General features: G+C 38.1%; 1 protein-coding gene across 2 annotated transcripts in view; it reads right to left on the reverse strand.

The window, feature by feature from the left end:
• LOC130919936 (zeta-sarcoglycan) overlaps nucleotides 1-12945 on the reverse strand; it is a 650031-nt gene extending 637086 nt beyond the window's left edge. For both annotated transcript variants that reach the window (XM_057842610.1, XM_057842609.1), the window contains exon 1: nucleotides 12414-12945. In XM_057842610.1, the coding sequence (XP_057698593.1) occupies nucleotides 12414-12452 (39 nt within the window). In that variant the 5' untranslated portion in view covers nucleotides 12453-12945. The remainder of the gene's footprint in view (nucleotides 1-12413) is intronic.
• Between the last annotated feature and the right edge of the window lie 6070 nt (nucleotides 12946-19015).

Raw genomic sequence — 19015 nt, forward strand, 5'->3', positions numbered from 1 at the left:
ACTTTGATGCCACCTATCCTGTCAAGTTTTCTATGTCTCTCTCCCCTAACACACTTGAATCAAATGAATATGTCATCAGCAAGCTCTCAAGAAGCCTGATAATGATCCTGATTATTTTATTCAGGCATGTTGGAGGAGGGAGACATGGAAAACACACAACAGTAAAAGTGGCTCCAAGGTCTGGATTTGGTGAACCCTGATATAGTAGGTACCTTAACTGTTGCATTCAGATGACAAATGAAACGGTAGCAAGGGAATCATTGTCTTCCAGTAATAAAAGGACACCACCTGCTTGAGCTGACCGTTAAGAAGAGAGGTGGTATGATATGATAAGGGCCCACCGATCTCGCTGGCCTGGAGACTATGGTTGGCGACCTACTATAGTTGGTGATCTGATGGCGACATTCAGCAAGTCCCCATGACATCTCAGGAGTCACCGAGGAGTCAAAACAGGATAACTCTATAGCTGGTAAGGAAGAAACATCACATAGTCTACAGCTACTCTTTATGTATAAGCCACTCACTGAATGCTGAAGTGTTAATGATCAAAGTTGGTTTGATTTATGCAGTGTTTGAATCCTGGGTTGCACCCACCATTATATCAGCGTCAGGCAGTGATGCATATACTGTAGCATTAAGGCTTAATCACGACGATATGAGCGAGAGTTACTTTGCCACATGAATCAATAAAATCACCTGGAGCATATCCAAAATCCATCTCAACGGGTTTGGGAAAAGATGACAATTGCTGCCCCGCCCATCAACGACAAAAGACGTCAAAGTGATCAACAGCGGCTTTAAATTATGGCCGAAGGTGAGAAGTTTTACAACATGAGCCTAATTTTTGTTGTGTAGAACCCAACTAAAGTGAATTTCCATGCTTCGGCTAAGCTTGGCGTACTGGCGCAGTGTGGGTGTGTCCTCGTGGACACGGCTAATACAAGTGACAATTTCGTAGACAATGCTCCCTCATCCTCTTCCGAAAAGATAGTTGGGGGCGGCTCGAATGGGCTTGGGGACCGCCCTGGGTTGCAGATAGTGGTCCACCGGTCTATGGTCGCAGGTGGAGGGGCGTGCTGTACCTGCCCCCCCACTCACACATACATACACCTTGCGATGGCGGGGCTAAGCCAGTCCTAGCCGATGACTAACACACAAGTTAGAGTGGCATGAATAGCATCCGTTTGACACATACCGTTTTAAAAATGGTTGGTGCAATCACATTGTTAAAAATATGATATCAACAGATTACTAACATTGCTTGCACATTCCTATCTGACCTAACCTCCCTCTTCTTATCCTTCAGTATCCCCTTCAAACATGGTATCCCTGTGGTAAGATTAGTCATAACGAGAGAGCAATACTACTTACATTAGGTAGAATGTACTGTATATTCAATCATGTTTTTTATCATTATTACGGCCTGAGCACCACAATAGTGCAGAGGGCCCTATTATAATGCAAAGGACAATTATTATTAGGACACGAGGACCAAGTGATGCGAGAACCCCATTGCAATGAAAAGAATTATTACTATTCTTTCTTCATGGCAAATGAAATTGGACAATTTGGAGGCCTTAACATGCTCGAAAACTCAACAAAATTTTCAGATGCATGCGGCTTGCCTTAAATTTTAATAATTTTGCGAGCTTGCGAAAAAACCGTAACAATATACCTCAATATCGCCCCCTTTAATTTTTCAAAATTGCCTCACTTATTAGGTTTTTTTCAACATAGAGCGACGAAAATTGGGGAGTCGATACCTTGTGCAAAACTGCACCAAAAAGTCTCCTGGACCCATATCCCAAACCTAACAGGAAATCGGGTACTTTGAATGTGGAAAAAATATGCTAATTTGGTCGGTGACGTCCGAGTTGCGCCAAACTGCAAGGGCAGGTTAAGTCCTAGTTGTGTCTGTTCTTTCTTTCTCTCTGTCCCCTTAACCCTTTTTGGTCCAGCTGCATTCCATGAATAAATAACATATTTTCAATAATAATAAGAAGAAGAAAAATGATTTTTTACAAAATACAAACACAGGTGCTCTACTAATTCTCAAGAGCCGCTGTTATCACTATCTAATACCATGAAACTTTAGATCCATACTGTGGGAATTTCTTTTTTAAAGAAGTAATTACATTTGCCCTTATCAGCCCATAGCTCATTACCCTTTGCTTTGACCTTCAACGTGTATTGGATGTGATATTAATAATGGTAATAGATGGCATGTAGGTTAGTGGCCTCCACGAGCTTTTCTTTAAGTAAAATTCTGCACCTACACCCAACAGAAATTTAATGCACGTAATCAGGTTGCAAAACTCATGTTACTAGTTTATTTAGCATTCTCTAGTAGTTTTGCCTGAAGAGCATGTTGTAGCTCATTCATACTGTACAAACAAAATCACATGCTTTTATTTTGACATCGGCGCCATAAAACCGTAGATTTGTGATTTATGTGATCGAGTGCATGCACTACTGCACTTGGCACACTTTTGTGTCTGCAGTTATAGTCGTTCATTCGCCTACTCCCAGTCAAAATGGATTGGACATCTAGCACCGTCAATGGCAGCCAATGAGTTAACTAGGAAGTAGGTTGACTACTTCCATAAGGTCAAAATGGAGGACATATGCAGTGTATTTTCATCAACAAGTTTTGCACTGTTTATAGGTCATATTTGTGGAACTAAATAGTAAAAAATACCAATTAAAGGTCAAACTTTTAGACGTTTCGCTGGTGTAGGATATTTTGGCAGAACAACGGCATTAACAAGGAACATTTGAGATGTTTTTTGGGGTAAAAACAAAGTGAATATTGAACTGCTAAAAAGAAGTGAACCCTTTATAAGATAGGGTGACCAAACATCCTCTTATGCCCGGACAAGTCCTACTTTCACGTAGTATCCTCGTCATCCGGGCGGGTTTTATAAATTCATAAAAATGTCCGGTTTTTATGATTTTTCACGGGACCAATTTGAAGAGAATCCCTCCGGCCGCTGGGTGGCAGCAGTTACTAGAAGTAAGGGAAGGAGTAGTTCTTCTCGTTTTTGTTGGCAGTTTACCCCTATCATGAGGCATTACCGCCATCTACTGGGTTGACGATTTGGCCACAACGCCTGCCCAGTTGTTAAGTTTTTACAATAAATACGTATATAATGGCAACTGTTGACTTCTGTCGGAGATTTGACTGTAAAATCCAGTTTGGTGTCGCATCGTTGCGCTGCTGATGATTAAACTTTTATATGAAAGTTTGTTTTTTTCCTCAGCTAGCTATCAGTAAGCTAAACCACGCTAGGCATTATGGGAAACGTAGTTTTGAACTGCTACGTTTGGAAACATGCTGGTTGAATTGTTTGTTTTTTTCCTCAGCTAGCTATCAGTAAGCTAAACCACGCTAGGCATTATGGGAAACGTAATTTTGAACTGCTACGTTTGGAAACATGCTGGTTGAATTGTTTGTCAGTTTATTTCGGTTTTTGTTTGTGTGCAATCTAGAACATTGAATGAGAATATCAATTGAATGGGAATAACAATTCGTCAAGGACAATTGTCGTGATAGTAATTTATAAAAATGTTTAGTTGGCACATAGCCTACTATGTGTATGTATATTGACTGGACTACATTTCCATGGGTCTGCTATATATATATATATATATATATATATATATATATATATATATATATATAGGAATCTTTGAGTGAACTTCGAGTAAAATTCAAGTATCTTGAGGCCGAGCTGAGTGTCCTCTGTTTTGGAAATCAAAATATGGTCACCCTATTATAAGAGGAACAACTTTACAAAGTTCAGCTGCAGTCATTTTGTCATCCAGAGGCAATGTGAAAAAATTTTTTCAATGTGGACGCATTTGCTGCTCGCCTCATTCTTTTATGTTTCGTGCTCTCCGTGGGATGTTCTACGGCTGCTTCGCCCCTGCTGCTCACATCTACGTCACACCAGCAAAGCGTGCAGAAATCATAAAACGAGTCTCGACTGCTTTTGGCGAGGAAATCGTGGTCTTTTGTCCATTCAGTGTTAAAAGGTGTCTGCCATTTTTGCATGTTTGCTAGCACCATGCTGAAATCTCGGTGAGGAAATGATGTCAGATAGCCACACGTGAAGCTTTGTTTACATTTTATTGAACCAATGATGAATAGACATGTTTAACTGAAGCCACTATTGGCCAATCACAGACCAGTTGTGACAACTGTGGGGCTGAGTTGCTTCACATAAACTAAACTGCGTCCCATTTTTTTAAAAAGCCGGACAAATAGCGTCTGCCTAATGTTTTATGCCGGACACTTCACTGAAAAGGCTGAGTGTCCTCCTAAAACTGGGCTGGTGGTCACCCTACTAAGAAGTGACCCAAAAAGGCCCCACAACCAACTGGAAGTGACACCAAATCAACAGGAAGTAACCCATAAATGCCCGATCAACAATCAACAGGAAATGATGCAAAATTTACAGGAAGTGAGCCATCAGTATAACTGATTGGATGCAGAGAGGCGTCAATGACAGCCAGTGAGTTAACTTATTTGGCTGAAAACTAACTAGTACGGCCCACATAACATCGAAATGCCATAAAAATAGCCCGTGAACCAGGATGAGTTTGACACCATTGGTCTAAATGCATCACCACTTCATGTCAGATTGTCAGTCTATCCACTAAAACATTTCGATTAATCATGGGATTGGACACATATTCTCTTTTTAATTTGTTTCTAACTTTAAAGTGACAGTTTGATGGAGACCATTTGTCTATTCCAATGCACAAAACTAGCAAACTCTCTCATCAAACACATTCGCAAAGAACTCAAACTTCAGCAGCACACACACATATTGTATCATGGTGACATAAATGCTCACTGCTGTATGTGAATTAATAGAAGGTTAGGAATGTTTGAATACAGCACTGTATATCCCCACAACATATTTGTTGCTGATGGTGTCCTGCAGGAATTGATGAGCGTTGGTTCTGTTATGGTGGATACTTACTATAGCTATGGAGAGATGCAGTGTTAATCGCTTATACAGGATGACCCAAAAAAAAGTTTACACTGCCATAATACAACTTAAATGCCATGTTTATTCAGCTTAGAATTAGAATTTGATCACAAATTATACATTATCGTAAAGAACATGTACAGTACACTCTATTTTTCAATGTGTCCTCCCTTAAGTGTCACAACAGCCTCCAGGCGCCTGCGGAATGCTTGACAGGTCTTCTTTATGTAGGATGCTGTCATCTTTTCCCAAGATCTAACAATGGACCTCTCCAAGGCTGCCACAGAAGTTTGTGGCTTCTTACAGGCACTGTCCTCCACAGTTGCCCATATGCTATTATCCAGGGGATTGAGATCTGGACTCTGGTGTGGCCACATATCACCTTGTCAATCAACTTTTTGGTCCGCACAGATCGGCACTTCCAGACCCAGGTTTTCGTGAGGCTGTTCCAGTATCTTTCAGCTTCTTTTTAACTTTGTAGACTGCACATCTGGATATTCTCAGATTTGCTGCAATCTCAGTAGGTGTCAGACCGGCACGCAGCAATTCAGGTACAGCTAAAGTTTTCTTCATTTTCAGCAGAAGCACAGGAATTGTAGAGACGAGAGATTACCAGCTGCATTGAGTGACCTTAATGAATCACTTAAGCATGATAACCTATTTAGATATGTTTCAATGGCTTTTAAACAAGCAGTCAACTGAGTGTAAACTTTTTTTTGGGTCACCCTGTATAGGACACCGCAAATTCCTTTACACTCAAACAATAATGCATGCATACTGTGTTGAAATTACCATATTTTCCTTACTATAAGGCGCACCTAAAAGCCTTCAATTTTCTCAAAAGCCGACAGTGCGCCTTATAATATGATGTGCCTTATGTATGGATCAATATTGGTCAATCATGGCATGACATTCCCTTTAACGTAGTTCCATCGAGTAGACGCATAACGCACCCCCAACCACTCCTACAACTAATACTACCACTGCGTCTTATAATGCAGTTCACCCTATATATGAAAACAGTTACGAAATAGGCCATTCATTGAAGGTGCGCCACATACTCCAGTGCGCCTTATGTTGCGGAAAATACGGTATGTTAGTATGCCAATCATTTCCCTTATTCACTTGCATAATAAATGAACTATAAATAATAATCACATCTTAAAAATAAAAAGATGTTGTGGCTGATTGTCCTTATAGTAGCGCACAAAACAGTGGTGTGTTGGCACATGTTAACTTACTTTGTATGCAAAGTATCCCATTTTTTGGGGTGGCGTGGCTCAGTGGTAGAGTAGTTTTCCCCCAACTCAGAGGTTGTGGGTTCAATTCTCTGCCCTGATGAACTTGCCTAAGTATCCTTGAGCAAGATACTGAACCCCACATTGCTCCTGGTGCTGTGTCACCAGTAGGTAGATGGCAATGTAGTGTAAAGAGCTTTGAGCACCTTGAAAGGTGGAAAAGCGCTATACAAGTAGAACACCAAACATTTGAGAAATTGTGCAACTTTTACATTGCAGGAATCAAACTGAAATTTAGGATTGCATCAGTGTTTGTTGTTTAGGCCAGAGTTTTATTCCCAGTCATTGTTTAGTGACTTCTGCAGAAGTGCCCTTGGAAAAATCACTGAACCTCTAATTGCTCCGTTTTAGATGCTCAGTGCCCAGAAACGCATGACTGAACTAGCCTCGAGTGGCTACTGAATGTGGGGCGAAACCTCAGTGGGTAAATAGCCACCAAGTGATTGTGGATTCTCTCTGGCTGTGGTTTAAAACATATCATTTTACAGCCAATTTATTGGGTAACAAAGCATAATTTGGATTTTTTAAAACTTTTCTTGGCAGATTGGAAATATTTTGATCTGCAACCATAAACAAAGGCCCCTCAGAAGTCTGGAGCGGACTGCAGGACACGGTTTAAAACTGCAACTAGATTTTTATATCAATGGTGTCCTTCTTTTTTGTTTGTGTGTTTTGTTGATTTTTAAATGCCAATATTTTAAAACATCTACCAAAGTGTAGGTCTTGGTAAACAATATGTTTAGGCTTTGTAATAGTTTGATGAATTGCTATAAACAAAAACAACAATGGATGACTAATATTATTTATGTACAAGCAAAATGTATTTTTGTTCTTACATTGCTTATAATATAGATGTTGTATTACTTATATACAGTATGTCGAATCTAAACCCTCCTCTCTAAAGGAGCAATGGCAATTATAGCAATGATGTGGTGTTTATTGAATCATTTAAAATGTTTTTTCCTCTTGAATGATGTCTTCAAAGGATTTTTTCCCAAATCTTTTTTATTTTTAAAGTTTTAATAGCATGTGTGAGTATTTCAGATGATTACTCTGCATATGCCATTGTGCTCATTGTCGTTGTGCCCTTGAGCACGACACTATACCGTACTTGCTGTTGTGAAAGTAGTGCAAGAACGAGTGTTAGGTGGTAAGGGCCAATGGCACAAATTGGTTGTCTGACTGCTCCAGGGCAGCTATGGCTACTATAGTAGTTTACCACCATCTGGTGTGGAATACAAAAATAATGCAATGTAACATCTTTGAGTATCCTGAAAATGTTAAATCTATTGCATTATTATTATTATACAGTGGTCTCTCACGTTACGAAATTGATTCGTTCCAGAGTGGCTTGCTTAGTGAGACTTTTTCGTATAATGAATTGCATTTTACGTGTAAATTGCCTAATTTGTTCCAAACTGTACTAAAACACCACATTAATTTTGCTGTCATGTCCTCTGGTTGCCTGTCTTATTTGTGAAACTTTGTCACCCCCTGGTGGCGTTTAAATGTAACTAGTTTGTTATGTTCCAGCTATACCACATACGTTATCACATGACTATTCAAACTCGTAGCAAACACGGAGTGCTAGAAGACAAGCTAACTTCTTCAACTATTGCTTGCTATTTCATCTTGCTGTCTGTGTTATTCTTTTGTTTTATATAGATGAGCATCGTGTAGCACGCTGTGGTGTGTATAGTATTTCATTTTTTGACATTTCTAGTCAAACGTAGTTACATTATTGCATTGGTCCGAGCGGGAGTTATGTAGCTATCACAGTACGTATTATCTTTCATACAATGAATAATTTTTTTTTTTTGTAATATGAAATATTTAAGATTCGAAAAACTTTTCGTAAAAACCTTCATATACCGAAGCTTTCATATCTCAAGGTAGCACTGTATTTATATTTGATTCATGAATCAACTAAGTAAGGGTTCAAAATGTAGGGTCTTGATCTAAAATGGTCTAGCATCACAATGCTGAATAGGCGATACGTCATAATAATATTTTGAGGGTATTTTTTAAAAAATGAAATGTCAAATGTGTATTTGTTTGAATATGTCATGTGCGATTTAAAGACGGAACAACAACCAATTGTCTTAGTGTGAATACATAACGTTGAGCATAGAAATGCTAGTTACAACTGCTTAAAGACTAAACTTGACCGGGCAAGTGCAAAATTGAACAATGTGCTTTATCAGAATACAACATGATATTAATTTGGATTGGGCAAAGCTCATTCTGTGTTTATTCTAACTGATGTAATTTATGACCCAGCAATTTCTAACAATCAATAGCATACATTTTACAAGCATAGACACGTTAATCACAGTCACATACACCCACACAATCCTTAATATTACATATTAGATTTTAAGTGCTATAATTCCAACGTCTCCAAGATTGTCTTTGTTCAATATCACGAGATCACATTTGCTTTAGAAAGAAATAGGCCATCCAAAAGGAGTGCATGTTGTTATTAATGTAAATTGAAATTTGGCAACAAGTCAAATCCTGATAATAGCATACTGTAATTTACATGTAAATTCACATTCATTTCAGAGATTAGTTAGCAAGCAATTATGGATTTGTAGAAAAACAAAGACTCTTGCCTCCAAACAAAAAGTGGAGGAGACAGCAGATGACAAGAATCTCATACCAGCTCTTGAAAACAACCAGCAGAGGGAATCTGAGGGACGGATGGACGGTCAGACAGACCAAAAAAAAAAAAAAATCAGAGCCAGTGCAAGTATTTTTTTTTCATCTGCTTGCAGATGTGCGCCCACTAAAATTGCGTCTGTTTTTGTTTGTCTGTCTGTTGCTGACGTATTCCATCACGGTTAAATCCACTCGTTGGCGGTGATGTAACGAGCTGGTTTGGGAAAATACAACAGAAAAAAAGAAGATTGGAGGTGGACAATGTGTGTAGCGGTCGCAGATCAACTCAGTGGCAGAGCCAAATGGAGTACTGTATATAAAAATGCATCGTGGAATTTTAAATCACGAAAGGGAATCGCGTTGTACCCCAAGTCACACAGGCGCGAAATCGCTTTCACTTTCGTGATTTTTTGGACTGTCAAATTGTCACCACTCCTAGGAGAGCGAGACTCACGAAATGGGCGCCCGGAGGAACTCCGCCTGTCTCGGCCACTGTTATGCACACGTCCCCTTGATCGTATTCGGTTGTTGTTTATGCTTCCAGGAAATATACGCGGCGCCAAACCATATTTCTATTGGTTATTTTTCAAATGGTGAGTGCGCAACTGTGCCAACGACTGTAACATCCCCAGTAACGATGTTGAACTTTGTCTTTTTCTCAAGATTTATTTCAATCACAACCCGGTGACTGCTTGTAAAAAAGCAGAGCTTGACCACGCTCTCCCTCCCATGTGATGCATTCAAATGCCTTCACGAAAGAAACTGCTCAAAAAATGGACTCGGACAAGCTGGCAACTGAACATAGAATATACAGTATATATACATATAAATATATATTTTTTGGGGGGTCAAAAATGTGACACACTGCATCCATTTTGCAGCTGGGTGAATCTCCCTTAAAAAAATTTAATTTCTAAGCAGCATACAGGTTGATGTCAAAACTAATAGATAATAAAATACAGATTCATAAGTTTGAGTTTCATGCAATTATGATGAAAATATTTATTGGTTGAAGAGGAAAAATTAGAGGAAATCTTTGTATGTCGATTTACAGTGTGTGCCCCTGAATCTTCTGCTTGCGCACCTTAAATTTTAAGTTTTTAAGTTAGGTGCTCCTAATGTTATGTGCCCCTTGTAAAAAGTGTTAGTCTGGAGCTCCGATTGGACAAAAATCATTTCTATTCAGCAGGCAGGATAATGTGCTCCAACTGCTGCTGGTTGGATTTTGATTGGTGTACAGCCAAAAATGTTCTCGGTGGGTTTAAAAATCTTTCATTCTGTCATGGGAAATGTTTGCTAACCATGCCAACAACCTAATAATGTCCTCTAAATATAGATTGAAATTTCACTCATATTTGTTTCCTTTTTTTCCACTTGATACACCCTGTCAAATCATAATATTTCCATTATCTTAAAAAATGTTTGTAATTTTTTCAGAATCACACTAAATTTAGCTCAAAATAAAGATTATAAGCACTACTATTTCTTGTTATCAAAAAAAGATCTACTTCAAATATGAAGAGTTGGTCAAATTTCGTCTTGACCCTCCACTTATTAGTATCGACACTTTAAAACGTACCTCTCTTACACTGCGATCCAAAATCACCCATTATTACTGTAATACAGTAAAAATGACTTGCATAAAAACAAATTTATGGTTCCTGCTATTTAATGATGTCCACTTGAAATAAAGTAAATGTCAGGTACAAATGATGGCATCAGGAGAAACAAAGACAATCCAATCAATATACGGGATGAAATACAATACACCTAACAGTTCCTTATAGGTCAAATTGGCTGACTAACATTAAAGGTCATTTTTAAACCAGAATGTCAATTTTCATCTTTGGACTATGCAACCAGCGAGCCAGATCAAAGTCAATTTCTTCTCAGAAATGTGATCACATAAAAAGCCATTTGAAATGTCAAACCCCGGGAGATCGATTGCTTCAATTTGCTGATTTACCAAATTGGTAACAGCCAGCCACCTAAGGAAAATCAACACTTCCAACCACAATTGTCATTTACATTGTAAAAGTAGTCACAGATGAGATGTATCAGTGCTACATAAGAGCGTAACCACAATCCCATCTGTGTACTGCTGTACACGTTATTTGTTGTTGCTGGAAGATGTTGACTTGTGATTGCTGGAAATTGAATCTTGATTGTATTGTTCACATTTCATAGCTATACTGAATACTATTAACTCCCACCTCACCCATGGTCACAAAAATACACTATTTAGTGTATACAGTATTGTCACTTAAGAGTAACAACAATAAAGGTGTACACCAAATCAGGCTTTAAAAATATAGCAACACGCACTTTTGATTTACAATAGTGTCAGAAGCGTAGCAAAGCATCCACCCATTTATTTATAGCACATTGCCTACTAGTCGCAGGTGAGTTGAGCTGGAGCCGATTTTAAGCAGAACTGGGGTAAACTCACCAGCCAATTGCAGGGCCCTTATAGATTAACAACCATTTACACGCACATTCAGGGTAATTTACAGTCTTTAATTAACCTAAATGCTTGTGTTCTGAACATGGGAGCAAGCCAGTTTACTGAGAAAACCAATGCAAGCTTGGAAAATGGGCAGACTCCAAAGAGGTAATCATCTAACATAACGGATGTTATTGTTTGGCAGTGTTATGGGGATTGCATGGATCAGTGGTAGATACGTAGTATTTTATTGACTGATTTTTGTTTTTAAGACAAACATTAGGATCCCATTGTGAACTGTCCACGTCTGATCTTATCCTCATAATTTTTACACAGTGCATACAGTAAAATTACACCGTGTATTATTTAGGATATACTCCTGGTCAAAGGTAGCTACTAAATGCATCACACCCACTCCACCAGCAAGTAATATCTTTCAAGTGGGTGTTGTGCACTGCACTTGAAAATGATCACAAACTGGTTGTATCACTGCACAAGAGTGAAATACAGAAATGGGGTGCTTGTACCCCCTCTCCACACGCTCTTTAAACTCTTGCACACCCCCTCAGAGAATCCGCCCTAGATCGGACCATTCCGTCCCTTTCTTCTGCCATCCCACGACGCACACAGCAGCTCTGTGCAAGGCGAGCATTATTGAAATTCACCCCACGCACTGAATTGACATACCACGACTGCAATCCGTTTAATGCTCTAACCAGAGCGTGATGATCGGTTTGGAGAAGCACACGACTACACACCTCACTATTGTTCACTATAACTTGAATCTGTTGCCATCATCAAATTAACCCGATTCCATCCACACTTGCAGGTAAGTGTCCATAAATAAAAACAATGATTATGATAACACCAGTAATCATTTAAAAAAAGAAAAAGAAAAAAAAAGCAACAACAACAAAACACAGCCATCACATAACTGCCCATCCATACACGATTGACTCATTGCGCGGCGATTCTCCCCGGGGCAAGCCCCTCGTGCGCGGCTGAGCGTCTTACCTTGAGCGCTTCTATATCCAAAGATGCTGAGCGTTCCATGAGGGTGGTAAATCGGGCTAGTGCCACTCTAGAACCAGCGGGGGGAAAAAAAAAAGTCCTGTCTGTCGACCAAAAGATAGAAGATATATTTAGACCTACAGATAGAATTTGAAAAAAGTTCCGATGCTCATTTAGAGTCCCAAACTCTGTTGCAGCGTCTCCCGGATCGACATCATTAGATCGCAGCAATGAAATCTCTCTGGAGTTTTATTTCCTGGGTGGACGTGTTGCTAAAAGCTGGAGTCTGTCATATTGCCAAACTGATTCAATATCTGAGTGCAGAGGAATTGCACTTATCGCCTCTTTAGGTCTCAGTTAAAACTGAGCAAGAAATCGCTCTGCTGGAATGAAGCCTCGATTTCCAGTGACCTGCTGCGGTGCGGTCCGGTGAACGTTGTTACATCCGTGAGGCGTGTACCCGTACAGCAGTGTTGAAGAGTCCGGAAAGAAGATGATGTTGAGTCTTTAGCGACCATGCGGCAAACCGCCAGAGAGAGCAGCGCTCCCAGAAAGAAGAGGAACTGGAACAGAATGCAAGGGACCAATAGAGAGAGAGGGAGTGAGAGGAGAGAGAATGAAGGAGGGAGGGAGGGAAAGGGGGTGCTGATGAGAACGGAAAGAGTTGTATGCCAATGGGGGTAGATTTGTGTCTTTATTATTCAATTATTAAAAAAAAAAAAAGTTTCAATCTAAATCTATATTTCCAATGAAAAAGTCACTTCAATTAAATAAATCATGAGAAAAGTGTTTGAATGCAAAAATAAATTTGAGACTCATAAAAATGCATTTGAACAGTACTTTTCTTAGAATGTTTTTTTTTTAATTGAAAGTTTTTTTTTCTTATTGAAACAACTTTTATGACTGAAGTAATGTTGTTTTGTATTTGGGCTACATTTTGGGTACGACATGTGTGTCTTCATAATTCAATAAAAAAAAAAGAAAAAAAAGTTGCTTCAAACTGAAAAAAAAATTTTTTTTTTTAAATAAATAAATAAATAAATAAATCACTTTAATGATTTTTTTTCCAATCATGGAAAAAACGTTTTTGAATGCAATAAAATATGTGTGACTCAAAAATTTGCACTTGAACACTTAATTTTTAATCGATAATGTTTTCTTTGATTGAAGCAATCCTTTATGTGTTTGGGCCATATTATGGGTAGACATTTGTGTCTAAATCATCCAATCCCCCAAAAAGTTGCTTCAATTAAAAAAAAAAAAAAAATCATATATTTTCAATAAAAAAATTTTTTTAAAAACTCATATGCAAAAATAAAATTCCACCCCGCCCAATTTTTTTTTGCACTTTTTTGAGTTTCAAATAGCTTTTAGAATTCAAAAACTTTTTTTCTATAATTGACAAAAAAAATACAGAATTTTTTTTTTTTTTTTTTTTTTTTTTTTTTTGAAGCAGCAATTTTTTGAAAATTGATCTATAAAGAAACAAATGTCCTATCCAAAATGTGGCCTAAATACAAAACAACATTACTTCCATCAAAAAAGTTGTTTCAATTTAAAAAAAAAAAATGTGTGTGTGGCACTTGGGGTTCGTGTTGTTCCAGCTAGCATTTGTGCTTTTTTTTTCTTTTGCAAAGCGTTTGCAATTGCGGTTCAAGCTTTTTTCTATTTTCAAAGAGTTTGGACTTTGCATTTTGCGGACACCTCTCGGCCACCGTACTTTCCTAATCATCCTAGCGACTAGCGAAAAAAAAATCTTTTTGGGGGGAGTTGGACACTGACTTCTCTGTACTTTAGTCCCTTCCGAGCAGTGGGTGCAGAATAAATCTGTATGGACTTATACTAACTTCATGTGTATTGGTTCAGGTGGTAAACCGTTGGATTCAAATCTTTGTTTTCAAAATCACCCAAAGAAACATTTTGAAAACTTTTATTAGCAAATTTAAATTGCAATATTTGAACATAAATTATATACAAACTTGTTTATAATCTCTTCACTGTCCAGGAATGCAAAAAAAATAAACATTTGTCTTACAACCACTCGACATTGTCCGTCTAAATAAATAAATTAAATACAGAGTGACCCAAAAAACGTTTACACTGCCATAATACAACTTAAATGCCATGTTTATTCATCTTAGAATTAGAATTGAATCACAAATTATACATTATTATTGTAAAGAACATGTACAGTACACTCTATTTTTCAATGTGTCCTCACTTAAGTGTCACAACAGCCTCCAGGCGCCTGCGGAACGCTTGACAGGTCTTCTTTATGTAGGATGCTGTCATCTTTTCCCAAGATCTAACAATGGACCTCTCCAAGGCTGCCACAAAAGTTTGTGGCTTCTTACAGGCACTGTCCTCCACAGTTGCCCATATGCTATAATCCAGGGGATTGAGATCTGGACTCTGGGGTGGCCACATATCACCTTTTCAATCAACTTTTTGGTCCGCACAGATCGGCACTTCCAGACCCAGGTTTTCGTGAGGCTGTTCCAGTTTATTTCAGCTTCTTTTTAACTTTGTAGACTGCACATCTGGATATTCTCAGATTTGCTGCAATCTCAGTAGGTGTCAGACCGGCACGCAGCAATTCAGGTACAGCTAAAGTTTTCTTCATTTTCAGCAGAAGCACAGGAATTGTAGAGACGAGAGATTACCAGCTGCATTGAGTGACCTTAATGTATCACTTAACCATGACAACCTATTTAAATATGTTTCAATGGCTTTTAAACAAGCAGTCAACTGAGTGTAAACTTTTTTTTGGGTCACCCTGTATAACTGAAAAAAACTTCTTAGTCAGGGTATAACATAAGTAAATAATAATGGAGCCATCCATTTTAAAGTAACACTACTGCTTTTGTCCACACGCACAGCCAAACTCAACAAAAAATGAAAACATTTTACCTCGATTATGATTAAAGGACAATTATCTGAAAAAATGTCTGTATAGGCTGCAAATAAAAACATTTTTCAATAAATAATGTAGAAAATAAATGAATACATTTTAGAGAAATTGAAGTCATCAGCCAATCAAACGTGCCTTTGAGGGGGGAAAATGGACCAACACATTCAGCAAGTGAAAAAGCGTAATGTAAGTCTGAACATAATGAAAATAATTCACTTAATAATGGTGGGGTCAATTCCATCCTTACAGTATATAGGAAGACAATCTAAATGACTTATATATCTGAACTCATTATGTAATGCAAATAATGTTGCTTAAAAGTAGGTAGGGATAATTTGAGCGGCCTGAAAAGTTGCTAGTGTACAGTTTGAATGTTGTGGATTGGATTTTTAGGAACATAGTCCTCCTAATGAAGAACAATTTAAGAGTTAAACAACAGGGCAGATCAACTCCTCGGATTAATTTGGTAGAGAGGAGTTCTCCTTCTTAAAGCGACTCAAGTCGTACACCCATAGCACCACGGGCAAAGGACGTTTTCTGCTGGCCATTGAGAGGACACTAGTCAAGACAATGGAAAAGACACCTTGTTGGTAGGACAAGGTCACAAATAATTTTCTTGAAAAGGCACGGAAGGTAGAATTTACATATTAAAAATCAAACATTTTATGGAGCCAAAATTGAGCTTCCCCTCTTTCAATGAACAGCATCCACCACCGATTTGTGCTTTACAGAAAAGATATAGAGTGATACTAAATCTGTCGACCACTTAATTTTGTTTGTAAAGTCCAATTAACTTGCCATGTCAATACTCTCGGTGTGTTCCAATTTTAAAGGGGATGGGAAATCCTCTAATTGATGAGTGCAATTAGCATATTCATGCCAACAGTGGCATCTAACACCATATTAAAAATTGAATACATTTTTCACTGGTATATTGCATATAGTGATATAACAAAAAAAGGTTAAAAACAAAAAAATAATAATTAAATGTAATAAATAAATAAATAAATAATAATTAAAACAACGTTTTTCAGGTTACTTACTGGTTTGAATACAGGGGTCAGTCCAATTTCTTACTACTAGTAGTATCCAATATTAACCTGCAAAAAAATAAAGTTATCATGAGTTGTATATGAAGTAATGTCATCTAACACAACTAGGGTGTTTGTTTCCTTAAACAGTACTGTATTGTACAGCTGATTCATATCTTCTATGTCCTTTCAATATATGACGCCACCTGGTGACAGCCAGTGTGTTGGTATTATCATTTGTCACATTGGAGGAATAAAAGAGCCAAGGGAAAGAGGAAATGAGGGCACTTGATAAAATACAGAATTGCAAAAAAAAGGGATTAAAGTGGAAAAAAAGAAGATATGTCCACTGCTTCATCAATTTTAGAGAAGCAAAAAACTGTATGAAGATCATGCGTAATTTGACTTACCGTACTTTCCGCAATATAAGGCGCATCGAAGTATAAGACACACCTTCAACGAATGGCCTATTTTAAAACTTTTTCTTTCTTTCTTTCTTTTTGTAGATATAGGACGTATCGCATTATAAGGCTCAGTAGTAGTAGTGGTTGAGTTTGCATTACACATCCACGAGATGGAGCTGCCCTAAAGAGATTGATCCAAAATTGATCCATATAGACCCCACTCACATGACGTCACAACCACGCCTCCGCGCCATATTGTCCGTCAGCTCGTCGTGTATACACATTATCGCTACGTAAATTCCTCCTATTATGGCGTGTTTTTCTGCTCTTTAACATTAGTAATCAAAATGGTGAAGGCGTGTGTAGCGGTTGGTTGCAGTAACAGAGAAGATAGACGGAGAGACTTGAAGTTCTACCATATTCCAAGAGACCCGGAGAGGAGAGCGAAATGGACGGCTGCAATTCAACGAGAAAACAACGAAATAGGAAAGCTACTCTGTGGGACCATAAAACACAAGACTGTAAAATAACACACAACTTAAACATACTACTAATTAAAAGACAAAGAATAAATTGTTGTGCAAAAGTCGCTACATAGCAGCATCATGAACAATCAGTGCTGTTGAGAACGCGGATGGCCCTGGGAAAAAAAACTATCTCTGAGTCTAGTTGTACGTCATCATACAGTTTCAAATTCAAGATGTTTATTTCTTCCGCCATCATTATTTTTTGAATAATATTTAGCTGGTAACAAGTGAAAGAAGCTGGCCTCGTCTACGGATCATCAGTTAAACAGGGGTGTCCAAACTTTTTGCAAAGTTTTTGCAACAGTTTTTGGTGTGGTAAAAATGTGTGGGGCTACCCTGGCTGATTTACGTAAAAAAATGTATTTAAACAAATTTTAGCAAGCCCTTCTGTGTGTCACATTTGCTTTATTATTATTTTTTTTTTAATCCATAACTTCAACAATCACGCCTTTGTGGCGTTCTCTTTCGACACTCGGGCTCTTGCGAAATACTGCTGCTGTAAAATTAAACTAGCTTCAAGTTGCTTTAATTTATCGCTGCGTATCTTCACTGTAATGTTGTCGTACATGTCAGCGTGTCTTGTTTGGTAATATCGCGTCACATCGAACTCTTTGAAAACAGCGACTGTCTCTTTGCAAATGAGGCAACCACAGTTGTTGCGTATTTTATTGAAGAAATAGTCCAATTTTCGCCTATCTTTGAAGCGTCGGCCATCGCAGTAAACTTTTTTTTTTTTTTTATTGATTGTCGCCATTTTAGAAAATTGGAAGTATAGGGTCACACGGGGTAATGTTGCTTAGAGTGCTGCTCTTAAAGTTTTCTTAAAGTTTCGTGAGAATAGGCTGATTTTCTGTGGACAAGATATATGTAGATAAGATATATGTAGATATCAGGGTAGCAGATGTCAGGCAGAGACGGCGAAGACAGTGGGTTGAAAAATATCAATTTAGGCATCAAATATGGATCTGGTGAATGGATAGACTGAAGCTTTTCCACATAACGCCTTTTATGCAAATATTTTTTATAGGAGTTGAAACTTTAAAACATGCTAATTAAAGAACAATGATGGAATTTTCATTTTTAAAAAGGACGTTCTTTAAAGCAACACTAGGTAATTTTTCAGTTGTGGAAAATTTTGCGATGCAGGTGGAGAAAAGCGGTAGTGTTTTGCCTTAAGGAAGACTACGTTCCCCATGAGGACCAGCGCACAGTGTCATAAAATCCTGATCTACCGGTCGCCTGAAGATGGATTAATTAGTCAATGGAGTTGATTTCAACCACCATTGATTTGCGCTAGCTTGGCCACAAACTAATACTAAAAACAACTAATAAATAGCAGACAAAATGCATGGAATTTATTGAAATCAACTCCACCGACTTAGTCAACCCCCGCTTAATCGAAGATTAAGCCTAAAGTCAAAAATTCTGAAATTCCCCTTTAAAATAAAGACCTAGCTGTTAAAATGCTGTCTGTAAAAGTTGTAAAGCAATAAAACAAACAACAAAAGTGAATTGCAAAACAACACTATCTGGCCTTTGCCGTAAAGCAGGTGTTCCTAAACTACGGCCTGCCTCCACATTTGGTCCGGCCCCCTGAACAATACCAGTGAGCATTTTTTTTGTTTTGTTTTTGTGTGTTTTTTTCTACAATAGTGTTATTTATTTCCTGGCTTTTTTCTGTGAAGAACCCAGAGAGGGTTGTTTAGTTATTATCTATTTAATTAATAGTGTT

This window comes from Corythoichthys intestinalis, chromosome 8, assembly GCF_030265065.1.
Source record: "Corythoichthys intestinalis isolate RoL2023-P3 chromosome 8, ASM3026506v1, whole genome shotgun sequence".
Lineage (NCBI taxonomy): Eukaryota > Metazoa > Chordata > Actinopteri > Syngnathiformes > Syngnathidae > Corythoichthys > Corythoichthys intestinalis.